Source organism: Pongo pygmaeus, chromosome 2 (assembly GCF_028885625.2).
Source record: "Pongo pygmaeus isolate AG05252 chromosome 2, NHGRI_mPonPyg2-v2.0_pri, whole genome shotgun sequence".
NCBI lineage: Eukaryota > Metazoa > Chordata > Mammalia > Primates > Hominidae > Pongo > Pongo pygmaeus.
Window position 1 is genome coordinate 164,402,148 of NC_085930.1, and position 25,188 is coordinate 164,427,335.

The following is a 25,188-nucleotide window of genomic DNA, read 5'->3' on the forward strand; positions in this document are numbered from 1 at the left end:
TGAAAACTATAAAACACTGATGAAGGAAATTGAAAAGGACACCAAACAATGAAAAATATTCCATATTCATTGATTGGAAGACTCAATATCATTAAAATATCCATACTACCCAAAGCAATCTACAGATTCAATGCAATCCCTATCAAAATACCAATGACATTCTTCACAGAAACAGAAAAAATAATCCTAAAATTTATATGGAACCACAAAAGACCCAGAGTAGCCAAAGCTATCCTAAACAAAAAGAACAAACTCAGAGGAATCACATTACCTGACTTCAAATTATATTACAGAGCTATAGTAACCAAAACAGCATGGTACTAGCATGAAAACAGACACACAGATCAATGGAACACAATAGAAAATGCAGAAACAAATCCACACACCTACAGTGAACTCATTTTCAACAAAAGTGCCAAGAACATACACTAAGGAAAAGACAGTCTCTTCAATAAGTGGTACTGGGAAAACTGGGTATCTATATACAAGAGAATGAAAATAGACCCCTATCTCTTGCCATATACAAAAATCAAATTAAAATGAATTAAAGACTTAAATATAAGATGTTAAGCTATAAAATGACTACAAGAAAATATTGGGGGAAATCTCCAGGACACTGGTCTAAGCAAAAATTTTTTGAGAAATACCCACAAGCACAGGCAACCAAAGCAAAAACAGACAAATGGGATCACATCAAGTTAAAAGGCTTCTGCACAGCAAAGGAAACAATCAACAAAGTGAAGAGACAACCCACCAAGTGGGAGAAAATATTTGCAAACGACCCCTCTGACAAGGGATTAATAACCAGAATATATAAGGAGCTCAAACAACTCTATAGAAAAAAATCTAATAATCTGATCAAAAAATGGGCAACAGATTTGAATAGACATTTCTCAAAAGAAGACATACAAATGGAAAACAGGCATATGAAAAGGTGCTCAACATCATTGACCATCAGAGAAATGCAAATCAAAACTACAATGATCATGTCACCCCCGTTAAAATGGCTTTTATCCAAAAGACAGGCAAAATCAAATGCTGATGAGGATGTGGAGAAAAGGGAACAACTGTACACTGTTGGTGGGAATATAAATTAGCATAACTACTATGGAGAACAGTTTGGAAGTGCCTCAAAAAACTAAAAATTGAGCTATCATATGATCCAGCAATACCACTTCTAGGTATATACCCAAAAGAAAGGAAATCATTATATCAAAGAGATATCTGCACTCCTATGTGTGTTGCAGCACTGCTTACCTTAGCTAAGATTTGGAAGCAACCTAAGTGTCTATCAATAGATGAATGGATAAAGAAAATGTGGTACATATACACAATGGAGTGCTATTCAGCCATAAAAAGAATGAGATCATCATTTACAACAACATGGATGGAACTGGAGATCATTACGTTAAGTAAAATAAGCCAGGCACAGAAAAACAAACATCGCATGTTCTCACTTATTTGTGGGATCTAAAAATCAAAACAGTTAAATTTGTGGATATAAAGAGTAGGATAGTTACGTAGGCTGGGAAGTGTAGTGGGAGACTGGGAGTAGGGAGGTGAAGATGGCTAACTAATACACACAAAAAAACAGAAAGAATGAATAAGACCTACTATGTGATAGCACAACAGGATGACTATAGTCAATAATAATTTAATTGTATATTTTAAAATAAAGAGTGTAATTGGATTGTTCGTAAGTCAATGGGTAAGTCAAAGGATAAATGCTTGAGGAAATGGATACTCCATTCTCCATGATGTGCTTATTTCACATTGCAAGCCTAAATCAAAACATCTCATGTACTCCATACATATATGCACCTACTGTGTACCCACACAAATTAAATAATAAAAAAATTTAAAAAGAAAAAGGATTTAAATTCAATATTAACCAAGAAATAATATGTGCTTTTGGTTTTTTTAAAGGGAAAGTATCAGCTAAATGAATGTGCTAATGGATTACACTTAATGTAATTAAGCTTACTTAATTAAATTAATAATTACCCTGAGCCTCAGTTTTTTCATGTGTGAAATGAACTTGATTTAATCCCAGTCCATTATCAAATTTGCTTATCAAATATTTCCATTTAAGAACTTTAAGGAGCAAAGGAAAATGAGTATTTCCTGGGACAGCCAGAAGTACTGTGCATCCAACCTATTTTCTTCTTTTGGGAGGGGGGTACATATGATAATTTAGTACATTCATATAATTTATAAAGAACAAATCAGTGTACCTGGGATATCTAACACCTTACATATTTGTCTTTTCTTTGTGCTAGAAACATTCCCAACCTATTTTCTGAAATTGCTTGTATTTCACTTCCCACAATTTTGGGGATCTCATAATTCTAGTCCATAAAATGTCAGTGTTTACCTTAAAGAAACAAAACAAAACAAATGTAAACTCCTGGATTTGTTTTAGAACAAAGATACCATCAAATCCTGAAGAGCAGCTAAATTCTATTCTTTGGCAAGTGCATTTTAACAACTGTACAGCAGGTCAATCCCTTCTAAAACAAGGATACCTTAAAAACAAACCAAGGTCTAAGGATAGAATTAGGAGATTCAGAACTCCCAAGAAAACAAAAATGTATTGGGCTCACTAAGGGCAGAGAAATGGTCACTTACCCTTTCATCATTACACATCAGCCCCCAACCAGATTCCCAGTGCCTGTCCAGAAAATAAGGGACCCCCAACCTTGGGGAAAAGCTCAGAGTTGGGGACCAAGGGAACCAGGGACCAAGTGTTCTCCTCTGCACTCTTCCCTCACATTGCAAAGCTTCAGACAATTTCATTTGCCAAACATAGCCTCTCACTTCCCTTCCCCACGTAGCTCCCCCACCCACCACCACCACCACCACCACTACCACCGCTCCCCTCCCACCACCCACCACCACAACCAGTTCACAAGGCTTATTTTTAAACTTGCAATAGCAATGCCAAATGCAAAGAAACTCATTACATTTGATTTTCTTTCAAGTCACCTCACAAATATGCTCTTTAAAGCATAAGGAAAACACTCAGAGACATAAACTGCTGCTTAAAACTATCCTCCGTGATAGCTTTCTATTTTGCCGCAAACACATGGAAAGGATGTCCGAGTGCTCTGAGTGCTTTTACTCAATAGTCATCGTATGAATTTCAATTGTAAAAAAAGTTCACCAAGTGTTTAAAAATGTGTTTTAATTATATTTTCATGAATTCCAGGAAGAACATCATTGCAGTTAATGTTACAAAAAAAAAAAAACAAAGAGGGACATCTGAACATGCAATAAAAAAGTGAATTCACAGTGAAAATAATGCATGTCAGTACTAAAATAGAGTTGCTTGGTTCCCTGAAGGAAAAGGGTTTCTTCTAATTATCTGTTCACTTGGATTTTATTATGAGAAAATATTCTGTGAAAGCTTTGGGGAAGTTTTCAATTTGTGCTACTATTATCATTAGAGTCTGATGGAAGTCCCTCATTCTGAAAGCCATTGTTCGCAGTCTGTAATTCAATCAGAAAATTCAAAAGTACAACAAGTAGTTTGGCAACTCGTTTCTTGTTACATACAAAGCCATTAGCAAAAATATGTAACAAAATTTATGTAAAACAAACAATTTTGTCCTTATGTACAAAAGACAGCCTTCTTCTTCACACCCTCACAGCCTATTCCAAAAAGTGGGAAGGGCTTGGGGAGCAGTTCTCCATCCCCTTTCAACTCTCATTATGGGTGGGATAAGAACATCCTAAAAGGCAAGGTAACTATTTTAAAGTTTTTAAAACTGAGTTACAAAAATGCATCTGGGCTTCTCAACAAAGAGGGAAACATAGGAAAAATGATAACAGATTAAAGTAAGGAATTCATCCCTTTGTCATTTGCAAAGTTTCTTAATCAACTCAACAGTTAGAGAGTAAAAATGACTACATTTGTGACTGCAATCTGAGGACACAGTAAAGGATAACTTGGTGAAACACACACACATTATAACCCGAGCTGCTGAGGAGTTTCACGTCTAGGGCATGCACGCATTTCATACTGATACAGTTGACAACAACTCAAGGGAGAAAGATCATAATAGGTACATGGGAAATGTCACCAAATCTATATACAAATGCATTAACAGGGAGAACACATGAAGTCAAAGGGAGACCCAAATACAAGTTTAAAAATACATTTGAAAATCATTCCAAAGCCAAGGAACTTATTTACCGAAAACTCTGACATTCTACGGAATACCTTGTAAACCTTTAGAATGCAGTTTTATATAATTCACAGTCTCAAAAGAAAATAAATTTCTGGTTTATCATCACTGCTTGGCTCCGTCTGCAAAACAGAATTATCTGAACAAAACTGGTCAACGTGGCCATAGTGAAGAGCCGTGCATGCCCCCTCTGGGATGCCCCGGCCTTCAAGGCCACCCCCTTTCATGTTCTTCAGGTAGCCTGCGATGTAGGAGCCGGTGGAGTGGCGATTCACTGCAGGGGTGGGTGCTGAGGGTTTGTTTCTAAGAACCACTCCTGCCCCGTTGCTGGGGTTTGGAACTTTCTGCTTGTTGGCTTCCTGTTTCTCCTTGGCACGACTAGCAATATTGCGTACTCTGCTCTGACTTCTGGATGACAACTTCCTGACCAGTGCCCGGGGGAGCTGATTGGCATCCTGCTTTGAATATAGCACTTGGCAGTTGTCTTCCTGGTCAAAGGACACAAGCTTCCGAAGCTGCTCGGTCAGGGCATCTATAGGCTCTAACGACTTTGTCTTCACAGTCACGCCCTTCTTGTCTCTAATGCCAGTTGTAACAAAACTCTTACTAATACACTGGTACTTGCTCTCAAAATTGCAGGCAATGTCCTCTGATGTTAAGTCCCCCAGACTTTTGGATTTGCAAGGACTGGACAGTTTCAGGGCAGGCAAAGGAAGATGTGCCAACTGCTTGGGTACAGGGACATGCATATCTTGAGCGCTAGACTGCTGGGGCACACAGGTCTGGAACATTTTTGTATCTGAATCTGAGAAATGGTTATGCACAAAGCCAGCACCCTGATAGGCTAGATAAGAAATACTTTGAGTTTTGACATCTTGAATATTGTTGAATATTTCAGGGACAGAAGGGTGGAGGGTCTCTTTACAGTAGCCGTTTCTCAAACCTCTTTGAAAGTGTTCTACCACACCCTGACTGTACTTGAGTTTTAAAGGAGAAGCAAGTTGACTTGTGCCCTCTCTCCTATATTCACAGGTTGTTAGAGAAAGATTTTCTGATTCTCCATCAATTTCCACAAGGCTGCTCTCCCCAGAATTGAAACAGAGAGTGGGATCAGCTATTACATCCTCCAGGGTCAAATCCGGGGAAGAGGCAGGGCTGCAGCTCTTCAGTGTTTCCCAGTCTTCTCCCTTGGTAGGACTTTTTGGTAACCAGCCATGAGAAGTATTAGGGGACCCAGGCAGGTTGCTTTCTATGGCCCCTGTCTTGGCCTTACTAGAAAGGTCATCATTTGGTTTGGTTTTAGAGATGGGAGTGCAGGTAGTTTCATAAACTGTGTTTGTTGCATGTTTGGTGGTCTCAGGACTTGAGAGTGCTATCAGCTCCGGAGATGAGCACAGGAAGGAAGACTTGTATTTTCCCTTGGAAAAACCATGCTTGATGGGCATTTTTAGGCCCAGGCTAGGCAACAGACAATGGCCAGACATCACACTGGTATTATGAAGATGGGAAATAACTTTGAGAGCCTGATTGTTGGTCTCATCAAACTGGCCAATCAGGGCTGAGATGGAACTGCCCGGCTCATTCTCATTTGTTAAAGTGACATTGTCAATAAGATGGGAAATTTCACTATCCTGCAGAATTGCAGTTGAATGTAGGTCAGGTATGTCAGAACAGAGCATGGAGACGTCTGACAAAGAAAAGGATGTTGCAGCTCGGCCCTTACCCCTATTACCTTCCAGGTTCTTAATTTCTAGGTTGCTATGAGAAAGGATGCTTCCTGACAAGATGCTTTTCCCTTCCACAAAGTCCTCAGTGTTCCCCTTTTCCTTGATTTTCACACCATGCAGATCTTGTGTGGGGTTAACTACAGGATCGGGAGCCAAATGCTGCCTTGGGGAGAGAGACTTGCTGGGACAGGGGTTTTCCTGGCAATTACTTGTGGCATTTGATGTGGTTCTCCCACCCGTAGGACTTGACACGCCCAGCTGTTCTCCTGTGACTGACATGTGGGCTGTAGATACAATGGCATCCCCTTGGCTGGTATCTTTGTGGAGGAGAGCACTGGAGGAGGACGATAACTTTTTGTTGAAATTTAGAAAATGTGGATCTTTTATACTTGCTTTCCCTTTTCTTCTGCCATCTTTATCTTCTGCTGAAGGAGACAAACAATATTTTAGGTGACATGTATCACTTTATGTAGGACCTGCAAACACTCATGTTGTCTTCAGACAGACAAATGGAAAATGTAAATCTGTTACACTGTGACAGAATATAATTATGGATTGCATAGGTTTGCAACAAAGTGTCTGTGTGATGAATAAATGGTAAAATATATTTATAGGAATTTCACTGGAGCTTCCCTTTGAATATCTATTACATCTGCTAAGGATGTAATATTCATTGTCAAAAAAATGTCAATGAGTTACCATACTTTTACAGTGAGGATTACCTTAAGTTGTTTCCTATTCAGATTTGTACTACACAGAAGCGTGGCAATAGAAACAGAACAAGACAGCTCTGTTAAACAAAGCATTGTGGTACCTGTAAGCAAGATACTATAAGCTTTCAAAGTTATACATGTATTAGTTAAAACAAAAAAAGAAGAAAGGAAGAAAAACATAATAATATCATTTTCAAAACATTTTGGGAGCATATTTAATTTAATCAATTAATTTCTAAAATAATTGGAAGGTGCAATAAACGTGTTAAATATCAATATCTGTTGAGTTAAAATGCAAAGATAAAAATTGGTCATCAATTCCATGTCATTGCTAATAACTAATTTTTTGTTAATCATATATTTCTTTTTAATACACAAATTTCATATTGCATCCTTCCCTAAAAGTGGTAGTAAGTTGTCAGGCACAGTAAAGGAAAACCATAAAAACACAATTCACAGTAATCTGGGATAGCCCACCATGGTTAGTATACTGCTAGGAGAGTATGAGGTATTCAATTCTTGATCAGATTATTTTAATAATTTAATGCTTTCAGAGTCATAATATATAAGAAAAAAGAACTTGTTCAACTTATTATTAAATAGTTTCCAGACTAAAAATATTCATCATAAAAATTTTGAAAACCTCAAATAATTATAAAGAAAAAATTAAATACCGTATGATGTTACCACTGAGACAGCCACTGTAAGATTTTGCAGAGGAACAGAATAATATATAGAATTTTGTAGTCTGCTTTTTCTGTACTTAATGCAACATAACTATGTATTGTTCTGTATTTACCAAAAGTTTAATATACATGACTAATTTATATAACTGTTTTTTAAAAGTAGAAAAGAAACATTACCTCAAAATTGCTTTCTAACTCACCTTAATGGTATTAACATCTTAACTGTGGCATTAACAGATAGAACCAATTTCTACTGAATATAGCTTTATTTTTCCCAAAGATGGGGTTTTAAAATACATTTTAAGGCACATATTTTATCTCTTCTCTGACACTGCTCTTAGCAAAATTTCAAGCTTTTAAATGTTCTTTCTCTCCTTCAAGTAAACCATTGAAGAATATCTTATAACAAAAATCAATACAAGTAAAATGGTGTTTGTGGGAAAAGAGAGCACTGAAATTAGACCATTTGATAAAAGATAAAAGAATAATTTTGCTAAAGGAAATCAGTACCATATTTTACTTGTCTGAGATGATTCTGCTTTAATTAAAACATATTTGTTGCATAGATATCAAATGCACACAGTTTTGGCACTTAAATTTACCCCCAGATAGGATGGGATGGGGGTCACCGACATCAGTCAAAAGCTCTCTGGTACACGGCAAGGCGGTCTTCGCTCTTTATTGAGTTCCTGATGAGTCAATGATACACTCAAATTAAGGAAAAAGACAGGCAGCACCTGGTCCCTATGTTTGTGGAGCCCACGGCCACGCTGAAGCTGCAGGCACACCTCCATCTCTGTCAGCATCCAAGAATCAGGGAAGTGAGGCCACAGGAAAACACTGCCTGAGCCACCTCTTGAGAAAAAAAGATTTGCTTGTTTTTGAAAAAGGTGGCTTGTTTTTAACATCTGGCTTTCTTTCTCCATAAACATTTCCAATCATGGAAATGTGTTATATGGTAAGAAAAGTAATACAACCATATTCACCCTCAGAACAATCAGTAAATATGGCACTCATTTGGAAAACCAATATTTCAAATCCTATTTTGCAGGTTTCATCTTCTTCTCTGTGCCATCACACCTAATGGCTCCCCTATCCCTCACTGTCAATTTCAGATGTTGACATTATAAAGCTCTTGGTGAGGAGAAAATGGATCTACCTGGCCCCCAAAGTTTAAAATCTTCTGGTCTAGAAGATCACATTACAAAGTATTTATTTTTCAGTATATTTTACTTTGACTACAGAATGTCAGCCACTTCATAATGGTAAACAGGGACTGAAAGGCAGCCTAGAAGGGTTTATTCTTAGAGAAACTTAAAGCATCTTACCCAGAGAGTTTTCTTTTCCTTCAATGTCTTTTGCTGTTTCAGATACAGGCAGCGACAAAGCTCCCAGAAGGTTTCTGTCAACAGGCATAGAGACAGGGCGTGCTTGCAAACTGCGTGTGGTCCTCCTCAGCACGCCATCTTGATCTCTTGTGGCCTCGGACACAGAATCCTTTATCTCCACCATTTCTTGGAAGCCCATTTTGCTCTTTTTCCTGCCTTTGGCTGGGGCGCTAGCTGTGCGTCGCAGAATTCTATCTCCAATGGATCGCTTCCGTACATAATGGGAATTGTTTTCTGAAGAACTGTGCCTAGGATTCTTACTGAACAGTCCCTTCAGACCCTGGAGTTGTCTGTTCTGAAGACACAAAAGAACCAACCACAAGTTAAGCAAATGCCATCACGTCAACAACTTGTCTTGAAAATGACAGCTCCATGAAAAATGAATATAAACCAAAATCGTACAGCCATTGAAATATATTCAAACCAAGAAAGCAGCAGCTCACAGCATGTTTGCACAACTTCATGCACATCTTATCAACCTTACTTTGCAAGGACTTCAGCCTTCCATTCTTACATCAAGCTTTCCCAGAAGTTTCCTACTCAGAGATGACAAAGTGGTAGGAAAAGTCTCCACAGCTCATAGACTGCTACAAACTTCAGGCACCTTAAAGCAACAGATGCATGTTTCAAAGTGGTAAGCAGGAAAATGGAGTGATATGAAAAAGCATGCTGCCATAACCACTTAAAAAGAAATATGCCAGCCAGAACAAAGCACCATGCTGAGAAACTACCTTTGTAGCTCCTAGAAAGTGCAATATAGTATAACTGGGGTTGAGTATTAAAGGGCTCCACTGTAAAGGAAAAAAACAAAACACAACAAAACGCAATTGGGGCTCATTGAAGAGGGTGTCACAAGTAAACACAAAAGAAAAAATGCATACATGTCTATAAACCCTTTCTCTTAGTTTTGGGGATTTTTAGTCTTATGCTCATTCATTGTTCAACCAATACCGCTACACTGTGATGTGCGGATCCCAACCCGAACACATCTTGAAAGCAATAAAGAGTATGACTCATAAACGAACATTTATTTAGGAGAGAAGATGGGAGTGATATAAAACACTTTCAGATTTTAATTTATTTCTGGCTCAAGTTTTAAACAAATTCAGAATTTAATTGTTTCCCTCAATGTGATAAATGCTAGAGATAGTCTGTAGTTAACCTGGGTTTCCTAGAATTCAAGAATCATTTTTGAATTATTTACATTTGTGTCTACTTAGATGAGAGGCAAGACCCCAACAAGCACCACAAACAGAAATCCAGGACTAAACACAGGAAGTGATGGTATAAAACTTCACCAGTCTTAGAAATTAGGATCCTTACCCCCAGCTCCATGCCCTTGCTGATCGATATGAAAATAAACATTATACTCCCTAATTCATGCTGAAATGGTCCACTCCTTATTAGTTGGATTGTAGTCATAACAACATTAATATTAGCCAATATTTCTGAGCATTACTATGTACCAGGCAGCTTTCTAAGGATAAGATATATATTTATTTATGAGGTAGGTATTATTTTTATCCCACATTTACAGATGAGGAAGCTTCCAGCTATACAGATTTTCTTGTGAAGAGCACGGGACATTTCTAGGCCCCATTCAATGCTTTAACAGTCCCTTCAAATCCCGTGTGGTCCTGAAAATTCATACTGGTAACCAAGTCCCCAATTACTTGACATGACCAGAGGACAACCTATTGATTTGTAAACCTCAAATGAGTTCTATAACCAAGACAACAGCATCAAGAAAGAACTAGAATGCATTTACATGGTCTCCTTTTCAGTCCTATAGGTAGCTTTAAAATCCATTCACAATTTTTAGATTTTCAGTTAAAAACATTGGTACCAAATGAATGTAGCCTGCCTAGAAGTGGCTGGGATCACAGCCCAGTTAGTACAGGTAATTCATCAACCATCTGAGACACTGCATTTCCCACTGACGCCAGTTGAGTCTTTTTAAGGATTAAAATAAAACTCAACATTTAACTATATCTTCATTGTTTTAGCCCAACAGATTACTGCCTGAGAGAATAATAGTTTTCTCAATTCTATTAAGCCCAGAGAGGGCCCCTGTATAGAAGAAATGAGTACACACCTTAAACAGTGAAAAGAGTACAGGTGGATCAGGACATGACTGGAATAGCAGACTAGGCTTGCTGGGCCTCCTTAGAGTTTTTGGTTCAAGAACAGTTTGTCAAAATTTACATTCCTGTTATGCAATTAATCAGTAGCATTGTTGAGGACCATATTAATGTATATGACTTTAAATCCTATGATCTTTCTCACCTTTCCATAGATTTCATTGATGGTTATGTGTACAAATATGGATGCTTCTGTCAGTCCTTCCAAATAGACATGCCGGTAGCCTGATAAAAGGAAAGAGAGTCGTTTCTTTTTAGTTGAACTTGCATTTGGCTTTCTGATGGGTACAACAAAATTAAGTATCTGACTTGACTATAGTTCTTTTATTCATTTATTTATTTTGAGACACAGTCTTGCTCTGTTGTCCAGGCTGGAATGCAGTGGCATGATCTCGGCTCACTGCAACCTCCGCCTCCTGGGTTCAAGCAATTCTCCTGCCTCAGCTTCCTGAATAGCTGGGATTACAGGCATGCACCACCACACGTGGCTAATTTTGTATTTTTAGTAGAGATGGGGTTTCTCCATGTTGGTCAGGCTGGTCTCGAACTCCTGACCTCGGGTGATCCTCCCGCCTTGGCCTCCCAGAGTGCTGGGATTACAGGTGTGAGCCACTGCACCCAGCCCAACTGGACTCCTTTACATTTTACAAAGCTTGTTAAAAGTCACATTTATTATATGACACATATTTTATATATCACGTATGCTATTATGTAAGTAACATATCACGTATTATATCTTCCAAAGAAAAAGGAATGGTCAGTCTAGAGAGAAAAGGCCAGCTCATACCTACCAGGCACTAAGCTGCTGAAGGTCACGGTTCTTTGTCCAACAAAGTCTCGTCCAATGGGATCATGATCCCACACAAGGAACCGAACCAAAGCTATTTCTGGCATGTGTACTGTAAATGTCAGTGTTTCTTCCCACACAGGGTTAAATCCTCAGAGAAATAGGAAAAGAAAAATCAGAAAAGCAAAGGACTTGGCTGAAAATGAGTTGGCAGCAACATCTGCAAAGCAGACGGTGAAAATCACTTGCAATGGTTATTAAACTCATGAAGACAACTAAGCCACTCCAGGATGCCTTACTGGAATAAAGCCTCGAAATTTACCCCCTTGCTAGAAAATAATTGGTAAGAAAATTGCCTGTAAATTATCACATCAAATCTATTAATCTTTGATGCCTAACTGTATTGTAAAGAAGCTCTTTAGTATTCAGAATGCTTCAATAAGTTAAAAAATTATCTATAGTAGTGATCTAAGAATAATGTTTTAGCCAAAACAATAAAGAATGATTTCCTCTCCCAACAGGATTATGCTTCTCATGCACCAAAGATTCTACTGCTGTAATAACCGCCACCAACCATTTTATAAGGTGCATTCACAGGTTTCAACTCCTATTGTACATACATCATCTTATTTCTTATAGCAATTCTCTAAGTTTTTTTTTTAGAGGATTTTTAGAGTTTTTAGAGTAGAGCAGGGTTTTGGTTTTTGTTTCTTTCTGATTAAAAAATATATATTACTGACTTTAAAAATATATTACTTTCAAAAACTATACAAGTAACACTCATCTTTTAAAGTAGGGAATATCAGTATTTATAAGACAGTTTGTAGTTGAGAAAATTGATGTTCATAGACAATTACATGCCCAAAGCCACACAAGGCCTTATAGTTAGTGACAGGGTCAAATTAGACTGGGCACTATTGATTCCCAGTAGCTTCTCACGAAGCAAGACCTTACTGCATGAATGATGGCATATTTTCACAGCTACTAAAAAATAAGTTAAAAAGGTATATAATTCACCTCAAATACTAAAATGCAAAAATACATTTACTTGGTAAAATTCTCTCTGATGAAATAACTGTAAAAGCTGTTAAAAATTCAAGTACTCCATAAGTTTCTGGTTTTTTTCCTTTCTAAAAATGAAAATAAGTTCTTAAAAATGTATGCATTTAGGAGGTATCGACCATTTAACCCTATTAAAAAGCCTCAAGCTACTGAAATAATTATGAGCTGAAAAATCACTGAGATACCTCTCTTGGATCAGAGAAGATCTTTTTGTTGACTTAGTGATGACCTCTCAATTATTTCTGAGACTAAAAAAAGAAAGAATAATCTATCGAACATCGGTGGGAAAATGCAATTTAAGAAGGTTTCTTTCTGTGTACATGTTTTTCCTAAGTTATAGGTTTGCCCTACTCTGGAACTGTAGTGTTCCTTCAGGGACTCCTTGTGAACCCCTAATTTCTCAAATTAATGATTGTGCTTCAAATGTATTTTACAATATTAATTACAAGAGATTGAGGAAAAATAGGTATACAATAATGTTTGCGAAATGTATGAACAAACAAATTTTAAAAGATTACAAATAAAAAGACATAAGGCTTGGGTAAAGAAAAATTTCTTTATATTATGGCCAAAATATAAGAAGAATGCTGCCCCTCCAATCGTATGTAAATATTCAAGAAGTAAACTCACCAGACTATACTGTGCTTGCCTTTAGAGTTTTACATGCTCCAGAAAAAGTGAGAAATTATCAAGACACATAGGCTTCACAAATGAGAGCTTTGAGAAAACGCATGTCATAAAAATACAATATAAACATATAATGGAGGCATTTCCTCAGTGAATTTTTAAACCAATTCTTTAAAATATCATTTACTCTTTTTACTAGACAAAAAATTTCCTTTAAAAGCAAAAGTCTAGAGAGCCCAGATTACAACACCATCAAAATAAGCCATGCATCAATTCCACAGTTACTTAGTTTTATGTGTTGAAAAGCTTTTAACATAAACTCAGATGGGAGTTACGGATTTTAGAGATTTCTTGCTCTTCTACATAGACACCTTTTTTAGTGTAAATTCTATTTCTAGACCATCTTCATTAAAAAGTGAACACAGATTACCATCTTACCATTGTCATCTACCACACGGGTTTGATCTTTACAACAATCTACTGGCAATCCAATAATTTCAACTTCAACAAAAGGGTCAATGATCTATTAAATAAAGAGAAAATACTATTACAAATAACATATTTCTATATATATGTTAATTAATCTGAGAATATTGGCCAAAATGTCTACATTTCGACAGCAACTGATTTTACAAGGTGCTTAGTAAGAAAAATAAATGGTACTAGGTGTGGTGGATTCGGATATATGAGACAAGTATAAAAAATATTAAATTACTGTTTGCTAGTATTTATTAATGCCAACAAACTTTACCCAGTGAACCTACAACTTTAGTTCAGGGCAAATACCCAACAGAACTGAGATGTTTTGCCCATGCACAAATGCTGAGAGCAGCTGTATTTATAATAGTCAAACACTGGAAACAACCTAAATTTCTATCATGAGTAGGATGGATAATTGTGGAATATACGTTTTTTGTTTTTTGTTATTTTGTTTTTTGACATAGGGTCTTACTCTGTAGCTCTGGCTGGAGTGCAGTGGCATGATCTTAGCTCATGGCAGCCTCCACCTCTCAGGTTTAAGCCATCCTCCCACCTCAGCCTCCTGAGTAGCTGGGACTATAGGCTTGCGCACCACACCTGGCTAATTTTGGTATTTTTTGTAGAGATGGGGTTTTGCCATGTTGTCCAGGCTGGCCTCAAACTCCTGAGCTCAAGCAATCTGCCCACCTCAGCCTCTCAAAGTGCTGGCATTATAAATGTGAGCCACTGTGCCTGGTCAGAAATATGTGTTCAATGAATACTCTCAACAATGAGAAAAGAATAAAGTTCTCCTATATAACATAATGTTGAGCAAGCCAGACATAAAAGAGTACTCTAAGAATCCATTTATATAAAGTTTAGGAATAGACAAAATTTGTCTGTTGTGATAGGGGTTGGTGTTTGCTATGAGAGGCAGCAGGGAGGGTAGATATTGACTGGGAAGGTGGACAGGAGCCTTCTAGGGATTCTGGATATGCTCTGTCTTGATCTGGGTGGCATAATAATTAATCAAGCTATGCATGTTTGATTCGTATACTTTAATTCCCATCCTCTCCTCTAGGAGGAAATATCTTGTCTTGTTGGTCATCTGTAGACTCTCCTTTCTGGTACCAGTTCTGGGCGAAGAAAAATGAAGGAATAAAACCCAAAGAATCTAGAAAGAGCTGAACTAAGAAAGTCTAAAGCAGAGAAAGTAGACTTCTTAAAGCATTTATGGCAGTACCAAATTGTAGACCTCTGTGATTTCCTTCCTTAAGATCCAAAAATGATGGTTTAACAGGCGGGAGTGACAAAGAACCTGAAGTAATGGATCAGCTCTGAGAGGAAGGGAATGAGCATCGGAGAAGCTGCTATGTAGGGAGAAAACAGACGCCAAGAAGGTATAATGGAAACAATGGGCTAAGAGCTCTGGAAAGAAAAAAAAGACTGTGGCCACAGATGAAGACATTTTAAAATCACACGACACAGGTACAGCAGATGATAATAAGAATCAGCACACGGCCAAGGAGCAGGTGGCTGATGTGCAGCAGGGAGGAGCATTGCAGGAGGAGAGGAATGTGAGGTTCTATTATTAACGGAACATTGCCTTTCTAGGTTAAGATATACTCTTAGGCTATGTTCTGTTAATAATATAATTGTCTTTGCACTCCAATTTTAGCAATGCCAGTGTCAACCTTAAATTGTGAATTCAATTGTGTGCACTCATGCCTTCAAAATAGACGATGGACAGCAGTACAGCAAGAACTGTGTGACTTACCAATAAATCAGTTAATGTCTGATAAGCTGAGGTCAGTGCTCAGTTATGAACACACATACATCTCTGAAGACATTTCGGATAAAATGTAAATGCACTAAGATAATCACATAATTAACCACTTAGAGACGTAGTCATAGGCAACTTACCTCGCCTCGATCTCCAAACATGGAGTCTGGAGGTTTGGGGAGTTGCTGTCCACTGATAACTTTTAGGATGAGCTGCTTTTTGGGGTTGGCAGGAAGAGGGTCACCAGAGAAAGGGTTGAAAGTACCTAGGCCAAGTAAAGTATAAGTTGGTAACATAAGAAGAAACACACACGCATGCACAGCTTAAGTTGTAAACAAACAAACGAACAAAAACAAATGCTGAATTACATGATCACATAACTATCAGTGTGGCCTAGCTGTGGTTTTCACTAGAAACCGTGTTGCCAAAGGCCTGTGGAGTGGGCCAACTTAAAGCAAGTGTTTGCAATGCAATGATCAACTGTGGAATGGAGGAAGAGAAGCATTTTATTTGAACACCAACAGTGTAAAAAGAAGAACAGTTATGTCAGATTCAAATAATTTTCTAACCTAAACTATCTCAGATATGAGTGAATATAACAAACAGAAAGAAGACCTGAAATTAAGTAAACAGCAGAGCAAGAAAACGTGCAAAGCGTAAAATCTTGAAGATAATCCTGTCAACAACTTTTTTATCTCAATTGTTATAAATGTAATTCGGAAATTTTAAAAATAATTTTAATGAGCAGAACCAAAAGAAATTGTTGTTTGATCTAACACATTATCCTTTTTTTGTTTTGTCTCTTTTGAGATGGAGTCTCACTCTGTCACCCAAGCTGGAGTGCAGTGGTGTGATCTTGGCTCACTGCAACCTCTGCCTCCTGGGTTCCAGCGATTCTCCTACCTCAACTTCCCGAGTAGCGGGGACTACAGGCACGCATCACTATGCCCAGCTAATTCTGATTTTCAGTGGAGACGGGGTTTTACCATGTTGGCCAGGCTGGTCTCGAACTCCTGACCTCAGGTGATCCGCCCACCTTGACCTCACAAAGTGCTCGAATTACAGGTGTCAGCCCCCATGCCCAGCCTATCCTTTCTCTTTTGTTAGCACTGTTTTGTAATTGTACTACACTGAGTAAAATAGCTTGATAAAATTGTTTCGGGTGGAATTGAAGCTTCCCAGCAGGACTACACTGAGTAAAAGAGCGTGATAAAATTGTTTCAGGTGGAATTGAAGCTTCCCAACAGACTCACATTACCTAAGATAGTTTCTGAAAGATTGGGCTCAGACCTTAAAAAGCACTCCAGCTTATATGGGGCACCGGATTTCAAGTGATAACCCAATGCTATCCATGTCCCTCTTTCACACAAAACCTCTCAAGATAACATTCTAAACATCATGGCTAACCAAATATTAAGTAGTGGTGATAAGATTACAGTTCACATTCAAACACCTTAACCTATCTTTTTGAAAAAAAAAATGTTGAAAAACTCTGGGGTATCACACTTTCTAAACAGCTTCCTTAATAAAGGTTGCTTGCATTTAGACTATGAAATTAACACACACCTGCATTTATGACTATGAAATTAATACACACCTTTGCACATTTGCTGGGGTTTGAGGACATAGCCACAATTGCCATTTGCCTTGAATTTGGCTCGGTTTAACTGCATCATTCGTCCTTCAGATTGATAATTCAGTGCCACTGTGCAAGTTGAAAGTTGGAGAGAATTAGGCAAGATGGCGGCATAGTGAGACTATACGGAGAACCACTCCTTCCCAAGGAATACACACCTAGCTGGCAGCCTGCGTTCCAGTAGGGGAGAGGGTTGAAGTTACTGGAATCAATGCGGTAGGCAGAGGGGTAAATCCTCGTGAGTTGCTTTTGATTATAAATCATGAACTGCTCTGATTTTTGCTGAACAACCTGATGTGCTCTTGTTTCACTGAATGATAACACATTTCCTGTGGTTCCTGGCAGTTTTTAATAGAGAAAAAAAGGAAGTTGAGAACTACAGCAAAGAAAACACCACGCACAGAAGACTTTATAATAATGTCAGATTATACCAATCGCAAAAAGCAGAGCACTAGAGAGTGGATTCAACCAGAGTAGAGGCAGCTCCTCAACAGAAAAGACCCACAAAATTCCACTCATAGGGTTCTTTTGCCATTTTGAGGCCAAATCAGAGCTGTGTGTCTTGCTCAAGTAGCTGTCTATTTCTGGGTCCCCTGTTCTCCCTAAGAATTCAATCATCCCGCTAACTTATGTCTATCTGGCTAGCATGAAAAGAACAGGTAGAAAAAATAACTTAAACAGAATATATTTGCCAAATATATAGACAACCATGGATAAATAAAACTAGATAGCTTCTTCCTGATAACAGGAAGACATTCATTGAAGGCACTCATTTAAAAGGCATACATGTAAAACATGTATTAATAGTAACATCCAGGATCCAAGAAAATAAAGGAAAATGAACAATTATAAAAATAAAAAGTTGAGTTTTAAAGTTGCTTTGAATAGAACTATGAAACAAGTCAAAACCTGTTTGGGAGAAAGGAATAATAATGGAGAAAAAGAGGTCAAAAGCATTATAAAGGAATAAAAGTTTTAAGAACAAGGACAGACATTTACCTGGCCACACATATAAACTATGGAAAAAAGTAAAGGGAGGTAAAAGTACATGAAGCCTGTACTAAAGTTTCTGCCAGCACAATCATCAGGAGGGGTCAATCTAGACTCACAGAAGCTGCAAATTTGGGGGTCATAATGGAGTAAAGCTCCAAACATTTAATATTCCACTCTTGTCTCCAATCCCACCTTTTGTACCATATCTACAAAGCCCCCACTATTTCCACTCCTTCACCAAGAACCCATACCCTATCCCCCAAATGGCCGCCCATATGTCATTTGAACATGCTGGAAAAGACCAGCCCAGATAAAAAGACCCAAAGTTACCCAGAATCTCATTCTTATTCAGCCCTAATAAGCTGAGTGTGTCTGAGCCCAGACAGAGAGATATGGTCCATGAAACCAAAGAGTTGAACTATATATGGTCTTGCTGACCCAGCTGGGCCTGAGTCATATCTAGACTCTGCATGTTTATTAACACACAGTTTCCCAGGGCCCCTGTGGTCCTCAGGATTGTACACCCTTAGATGTTAGATGCTGCCCAACTGACAATGACACTCCCGAGTTAGAAGAGTCAGGAATACAAACTGTGGCAAAGAAATGAGGGGATTACAGTTTTTAATGTGATGATGTTTCTAGTTTAGACCCTTTCCTTAAAGATACATGTTCATATATTTTTTATTGGCATAACCTATTAACACAGTTTTCATATCTCAAGCATACTAATATTGAACTTAATTGCAGATTTTGATGAGGGATGTTTTAAACATTATAGGAGAAAATATCTTTTTGACAAGCCTAATTCAGATGGAATAGGACTATAATCAATACTACTGTTTTGTCTGTCTCTCCACATAAATATGCACATCACAATATCATTAATACGACCTTGCTAATTAGGCACATGTCAATTAGTATATTAATAGAGTTGAGTTGTATCACATTAGGATAAGCCATGCATTCATTATCTAGTTTTCATTTTGTGGCTGGCAAAAAAATTAAAAAGACAAAAACAGCTGAAGTTCAAGAGCTAAATAGTACTCAAGATTAATTTCCATTAAGTTAATAGAATTATGTTTTCCAAGCCATCTATTGGAAATTTTTATTCTCTAAACCAAATATACCTTTAACTTAATGCAATCATTCCCTGAGTTTATTTTTGAGCTAAGGGCAATTGTTGTAAGAGTGTGTTTGCTCAGTTGCTGAGAATCCTACAGTTTCTCATGCTCTCACATGTGAAATTCATTTAAATCTTGTATAATTGTTACCATTTGAAGAAGGAATCAAGGCCAAAGGGAAGAAATCTTTCTGCAAATAGAAAAAGATACATTTGTGGAGTGGGGGCTGGGCAGGGGGAGATGGGAGGGAAGAATCCTGGAGGTTTGTGAGGACACAATGTTGTTTTCCCTTCACTAAAACTTGTTGAGAAATTTGGAGGTCCTGATTTACATTTCGGTTCCACTAAAATTAAAATTAGATGAAAAGCCACATGACAGTAGGTTTTTTTCTGTAAGCATTCAGTAACTAAATGAAAGAAGATAAAGGAGACAAGAGTAACTAGCAGGAAAACCAAGGATATGAATAGATGTGACTAGAATTTCTCAGCTCCGTGTGGCAACTGATAGGTAAAAAACAGTGACAGAGACAATGCTACTGAGATTTCTGCTCTTTTTGTTAAAACTTAAATCTGGATTAAGCTATTTTCACCCAAGTCAAATGAAAGTCAAAACTTTCATTGAGAAAATATAGGGCTTTTCAAGGTGTGATTTTAGCCAATTAATTTCTTCTTTTGGTCATTCGCATTTGGAATGGCCATCTGTGACCTGGTTCTCAAGCCAGGCCTGGTCTTCACAGTTCAAGTGTTGCAGGAAGATCTTGCCCTGAGGCACTTGTCTTTGTATAGTAATAAAGTCCTCCTCGGCCCTGTGGGAACTTTCTCTGGCCTCTGGTCAATCAGGCAACCACAATAATCAGTAGAACCCTCCATGTGAACTCAACACTATAGCAGCAGTGAGTTTCCTGACACTCAAATTGGTTTCTACATAGTCCCAAAAATGTGTGTTGATAATGAGATTAACAAAAATTCATTAACAATTGAAAAAGAAAGGTCAAGAATGTTTATTCAGAGCGGAATGAGAAAACTCTCCGTCCTTACCATCATCCACAATGTCCTGAGCGGCCACGGAGTTTGTATAAACAACCAAATCAGAGAGTTCTCGGCAGAGCTTCATGGTTTTCCTTCGGCGACCCAATCTGTGAAGTACCCACATAGGACGCATGACATTTTGGAGTTGAAAGAGGTTTGGGTTCTTGGTTATCCCACTTTCTTTATTTAAGACAATGATTTAATAGGGAATACCTGCCCCAGGTCCTAAGGGAGCCAGGATTGGTACCCACGTGTGCTTCCTAGTTCAGTGCTCTTTCCACCACAAAATCCTACTACAGTAGTCCCCCCCTTATCCTCACTTTCCCTTCCCAGAGTTTCATTTGCCCATAGTCAACCATGGTCTAAAAATATTAAGTGGAAATTTCAGAAATAAACAATTCATGAGATTTCTTTTCTTTTTTTGAGACAGAGTCTCTCTCTGTTGCCCAAGCTGTAGTGCAGTGGCGCAATCTTGGTTCACTGCAACCCCTGCCTCCCAGGTTCAAGTGATTCTCCTGCCTCAGCCTCCCGAGTAGCTGGGACTACAGGTGTGCACCACCACGCCAGCTAATTTTTTTTATTTTCAGTAGCGACAGGGTTTCACCATGTTGGCCAGGCTGGTCTCGAACTCCTGACCTCAAGTGATCCACCCACGTTGGCCTCCCAAAGTGCTAGGATTACAGACGCAAGCCACAGCACCCGGCCATGAGTTTTAAATTGTGTGCCATTCTTAGTAGCATGATGAAATCTTGTGAGGTCCTGCTCCATCCCACTCTGGACATGAGTCATCCCTTTATCCAGCATATCCATGATGTATGCGTCATCGGGTAGACATCTTCTTATGTGACTGACTGTGGAGTGGAGGTTTTGCAGTGCTTATGTTCAAGTAACTCTTATTTTACTTAATAATGGCCCTAAAGTGCAGGAGTAGTAATGCTGGCAATTCAGATATGCCAAAGAGATGCTGCAAAGTGCTTCCTTTAAGTGAAAAGGTGAAAATGCTTGACTTAATAAGGAAAGAGAAAAACAATATACATATGGAGTTCACTACTATCTGCGGTTTCAGGCGTCCACTGGAGTCATTTCTCATGATGGCATGGGGACTACTGTAATGTGGTTTTATTCACTGCTCTGCCAGGAATCACAGCCTCTTCTCATGCATTTGTGAGTTCTGCTGTGAAAGGCTGGATTCCCACTGTGACCCAGTTAGGGAGTAACACCAGAGTTCATCAGGGAACTACATGGCCTTTGCAGGGAGGAGACCAGGGCTAAAATGGAACAGAAACACTGCATAGTGAGTAGTGGGCCACAAGAATTATATACATAAAGGGAAATACGCCAAATTTCCATAGTGATTATTGGAGAGATGTAATTACAAAGGATGTTTACTTCTTCTTTATACTTTTTCTATATTCTCCAGCTTTCTTAAAACAAACATTCATTACTTTATCTAGTGCTGTTTTTATCTTAGATATTTTAATAGTTTTCTCTCTCCTACAAACCACTCCTAGGATCTCCTCTGCAACCTTACAAATTGTACCACCACTCTCTATCGCAGTCAAGTCCTCCACAGACCATCACATTCCCCTCACACACACACTTTTCTCCTATGGGAAACATAACTCCCAAAAACAAACCTAAACTTTAGTGTTCAATTAAACTTTATATTTAAGCTCCAACAGAATATCTATACATAAAATAGTAACTAATTAGGAAGGGCAGAGGAGATGTACGTGGTCCGTACTCTAGGGAACAGAAATAACACGTGTTATTGTCTGCCTTTTTGAAGTATCCTAGTGAGTGTGAAGAGGTATTTCATTGTAGTTTTGATTTATATCTCCTTAATGTCTAATAATATTGAGCACATTTTCATGTGTTTATTGGCCATTTGTATATCTTCTTTTGTGAGGTTTCTTTTCGATAATTAGATGTTCCCCTATAGGAGAAAAGTGGGTAAGTGAGGGGAATGTGATGGTCTGCTGAGAACTCTACTGTGGTAAAAATCAATAGAAAAAAGAACGCATGCTCCTTCTTTACCATATAATTATGAAATTCTATAGCCACTGGTGAAAATCTGATTTTGTGAAGGCTAATGATTATAAATCAGTGTGAAGTCATGCCTAGAAATTATAAGTAAAACTCTAAGACATTCCGTGATATGGAGAAATTCTACAGAAAATTAACTCTTTTTATTCCTCATCCTAGAGGTGCATTAGGTTACTGAAGTCCCAAAAGGACATCATCATAGATGCTCAGGCCCTGATACCTATTATGGGAAAATCTATAGTTGACACTAAGCAGCATGCAAAATGATTTCATGTGATACCTGTATTGATGTCTCCTTTGCACACATTAAGATTATTGTAGCTTTCCTCAAACACTGCCTTTTCCCTGGCTATATGTGTCAGAGTTATGCCTTTCTCAAACTTACATATGACAACAGTCACAGCAGAGGTCTCCCAGAAGGTGATCCTATTATTTTCTCTTTATCCTTTACTGTAACTATATATTCAATTTTCTGTTCCCTAGAGTAGGGACCACATACATCTCCTCTGCCCTTCTAATTAGTTACTATTTTATGTATACATATTATGTGGGAGCTCAAATATAAAGTTTAATTGAACACTAAAGTTTTATTCCTACAGGGCTTCTATGCTTCTAATTTCATTTAATTTCATTTTTCAATAGAGGCAAAAGTGTGTATATGTATCCATATCTATCTAATATATATAATTTATATTTCTTTGTGAAAGTTATGGTATAAATAAACTGCCAGGAACTCCTGTAACGAATCATGTGTCATGATTTGGATTCTGAAAATATGGTCATGTTACTCATCATAAATACTACTGGCAATACAACAAAAGAGAACTTTTTTTGAATACTTATTTAATTGGGCCAGGGCTTATGGGGCTAATTAGTTTAATTCCTTTAATCCTTACAATGACTCTAAGGGACAGACACAATGAGGAGCCAAACTTGTCCCATGTTAAAGTTGGTAAGTGGAGGAACAAGAATTTGAAATCTGGCTGATTTCAGATGCCTGGCTCCTAACATGGGCTTAACATCCATCTTCTTCAGTCTCTTGTGACGGTCTTTGTATTAGTTCATGTGCTCCCTCCCTCTTCTCTGAAGATACCTTTTACTTGACAACTGCTGCAGGTAACATTTATAAAGAGCTCATTATGTGCCAGGCACAGAGCTGAGTTCCCTACATAAATTATCATTTCATATCCAGCTGTTCTTCACATGTTCCACAGCACAGAATACTTTCCTTGTGATCCAATTCTCTAGACATGTACAAGAAAAATGACTAAGCTGACAAGGATGGAGGGGCCTCAGGAGTGTGAGTAGGAAACATGAAGATGCTTTCTTACCTGTACAGCTGGCCACCCTCCTTGCCAGTATTCTGCTGTGTGTCTTCCTCATCATCAGTACTGTAAGATTTAGACCGTGATTTTGTAGTTTTCTGCCAGAAAAATCAAAACAGACTTAACAAACTCATTGTCTCAAGTATATTTACAACATGCAGAGAATGAGCTGGGCTTTAAAATGCACGTGTGCACAAGCATAATAACTTGGAGGGAAAAAAATGACCAAATATTTCAGCTTGCTTCACCATTAATAACAAGCCTATCTAAGGTCATAATTATATTAAAATATTAATACAAAACTGAGAGTTTCATGCTCAGAAACTGACTTCTAAGACACATAAAGTTGATGTATTAGAAATACTTTATTAGTCATGCATTTTGAAGGTTTCTACTAGGGGTAGAGTCAAAGTTGCAGTATCTAGGTAAATGATTATAAGGGACAAAATGCCCTTTTGTATAGGAAGCTCACTATTAATAAACTGTAAAAGGCACATTTGGTTTTTTAAAAAAGGACATGTAGTAACTTTTAAAAGAAATAAATAACTACCGTTTCTGCTTTTGATCAGTATGTACTCAATTGATCATCTAAATCAAAGTTCCCTTTTGAGATTTTGACCGATTTTCATTTCTAGCAGAAGGAAAAAAAATTGCTACCCACAGAATACAGGCTGAAAGGCTCCAGGTCTAATCTGGTGTCTTTTGGACAGATTAGCTGTTTCACAATAAAACTTTTTTGGGATGGTATGATTTCATCCCCACCAATTTGGAGATAGCCCCAGTATTTAGGCAACACAGACCTCAACAATACAAATGATGGGCCAGGCGTGGTGGCTCACGCCTGTAATCCCAGCACTTTGGGTGGCCGAGGTGGGTGGATCACCTGAGGTCACAAGTTCAAGACCAGCCTGGCCAAAAAATGGTGAAACCTCATCTCTAGTAAAAATACAAAAATTAGCTGGGCATGGTGGCAGGTGCCTATAATCCCAGCTACTTGGGAGGTGGAGGCAGGAGAATCGCTTGAACCCAGGAGGTAGAGGTTGCAGCGAGCCGAGATCCCACCTTTGTAGTCCAGCCTGGACAACAAGAGCGAAACTCCATCTCTAAATAAATAAATAAACAATACAAATGATGGGGAAGGACCACCCCAATAATTGCAGAAAACCTTGCCATCAAAAATACAGTGTCTGCAAACAAAGGTAAGATGTTTAGACAGAGAACCCTGGACATCAGGAATGTGGCTTAGAAAGGGAAAGGGTCTCCATCCCCAAACTACCATAGGACCATGCCACCTTCTAGATTTTCTCATGCTTCTCCTAAACCCCCCCAAAAATCAAACAAGCTACACTGTTGGCATAAACACACTCAACTTCTCTCTATTTCACTGACAGTGAGGTGCCAGTTTGGTTTGGAACCTTCTCGGCATTATTTATGCCTTGAGTACCTCAGCTTGCAGGTATGGAAGCCCTACCATTTGAT

General features: G+C 38.2%; 1 protein-coding gene and 1 long non-coding RNA gene across 6 annotated transcripts in view; one reads left to right on the plus strand and one right to left on the minus strand.

Moving 5' to 3' along the window:
• Positions 1 to 3,041: 3,041 nt before the first annotated feature.
• The window catches only part of PLCH1 (phospholipase C eta 1), a 266,633-nt gene continuing 244,486 nt past the window's right edge, over positions 3,042 to 25,188 (minus strand). For 3 of the 5 annotated variants that reach the window (XM_063661314.1, XM_063661316.1, XM_063661313.1), the window contains 10 exons: positions 23,716 to 23,807; positions 20,348 to 20,445; positions 17,355 to 17,534; positions 17,158 to 17,265; positions 15,701 to 15,825; positions 13,757 to 13,841; positions 11,634 to 11,780; positions 10,988 to 11,067; positions 8,642 to 8,996; positions 3,042 to 6,339 (listed from right to left, as the gene is read on the minus strand). In XM_063661314.1, the coding sequence (XP_063517384.1) occupies positions 4,256 to 6,339; positions 8,642 to 8,996; positions 10,988 to 11,067; positions 11,634 to 11,780; positions 13,757 to 13,841; positions 15,701 to 15,825; positions 17,158 to 17,265; positions 17,355 to 17,534; positions 20,348 to 20,445; positions 23,716 to 23,807 (3,354 nt within the window). In that variant the 3' untranslated portion in view covers positions 3,042 to 4,255. Of the gene's footprint in view, positions 6,340 to 8,641; positions 8,997 to 9,432; positions 9,493 to 10,987; positions 11,068 to 11,633; positions 11,781 to 13,756; positions 13,842 to 15,700; positions 15,826 to 17,157; positions 17,266 to 17,354; positions 17,535 to 20,347; positions 20,446 to 23,715; positions 23,808 to 25,188 lie in introns of all 5 variants that reach the window. The other 2 variants (XM_063661317.1, XM_063661315.1) reach the window with 2 other exon arrangements.
• LOC129032596 (uncharacterized) lies at positions 8,992 to 10,082 on the plus strand. Its single transcript, XR_008501402.2, has 2 exons — positions 8,992 to 9,335; positions 9,922 to 10,082. It is a non-coding gene; the product is annotated as an uncharacterized LOC129032596 (long non-coding RNA).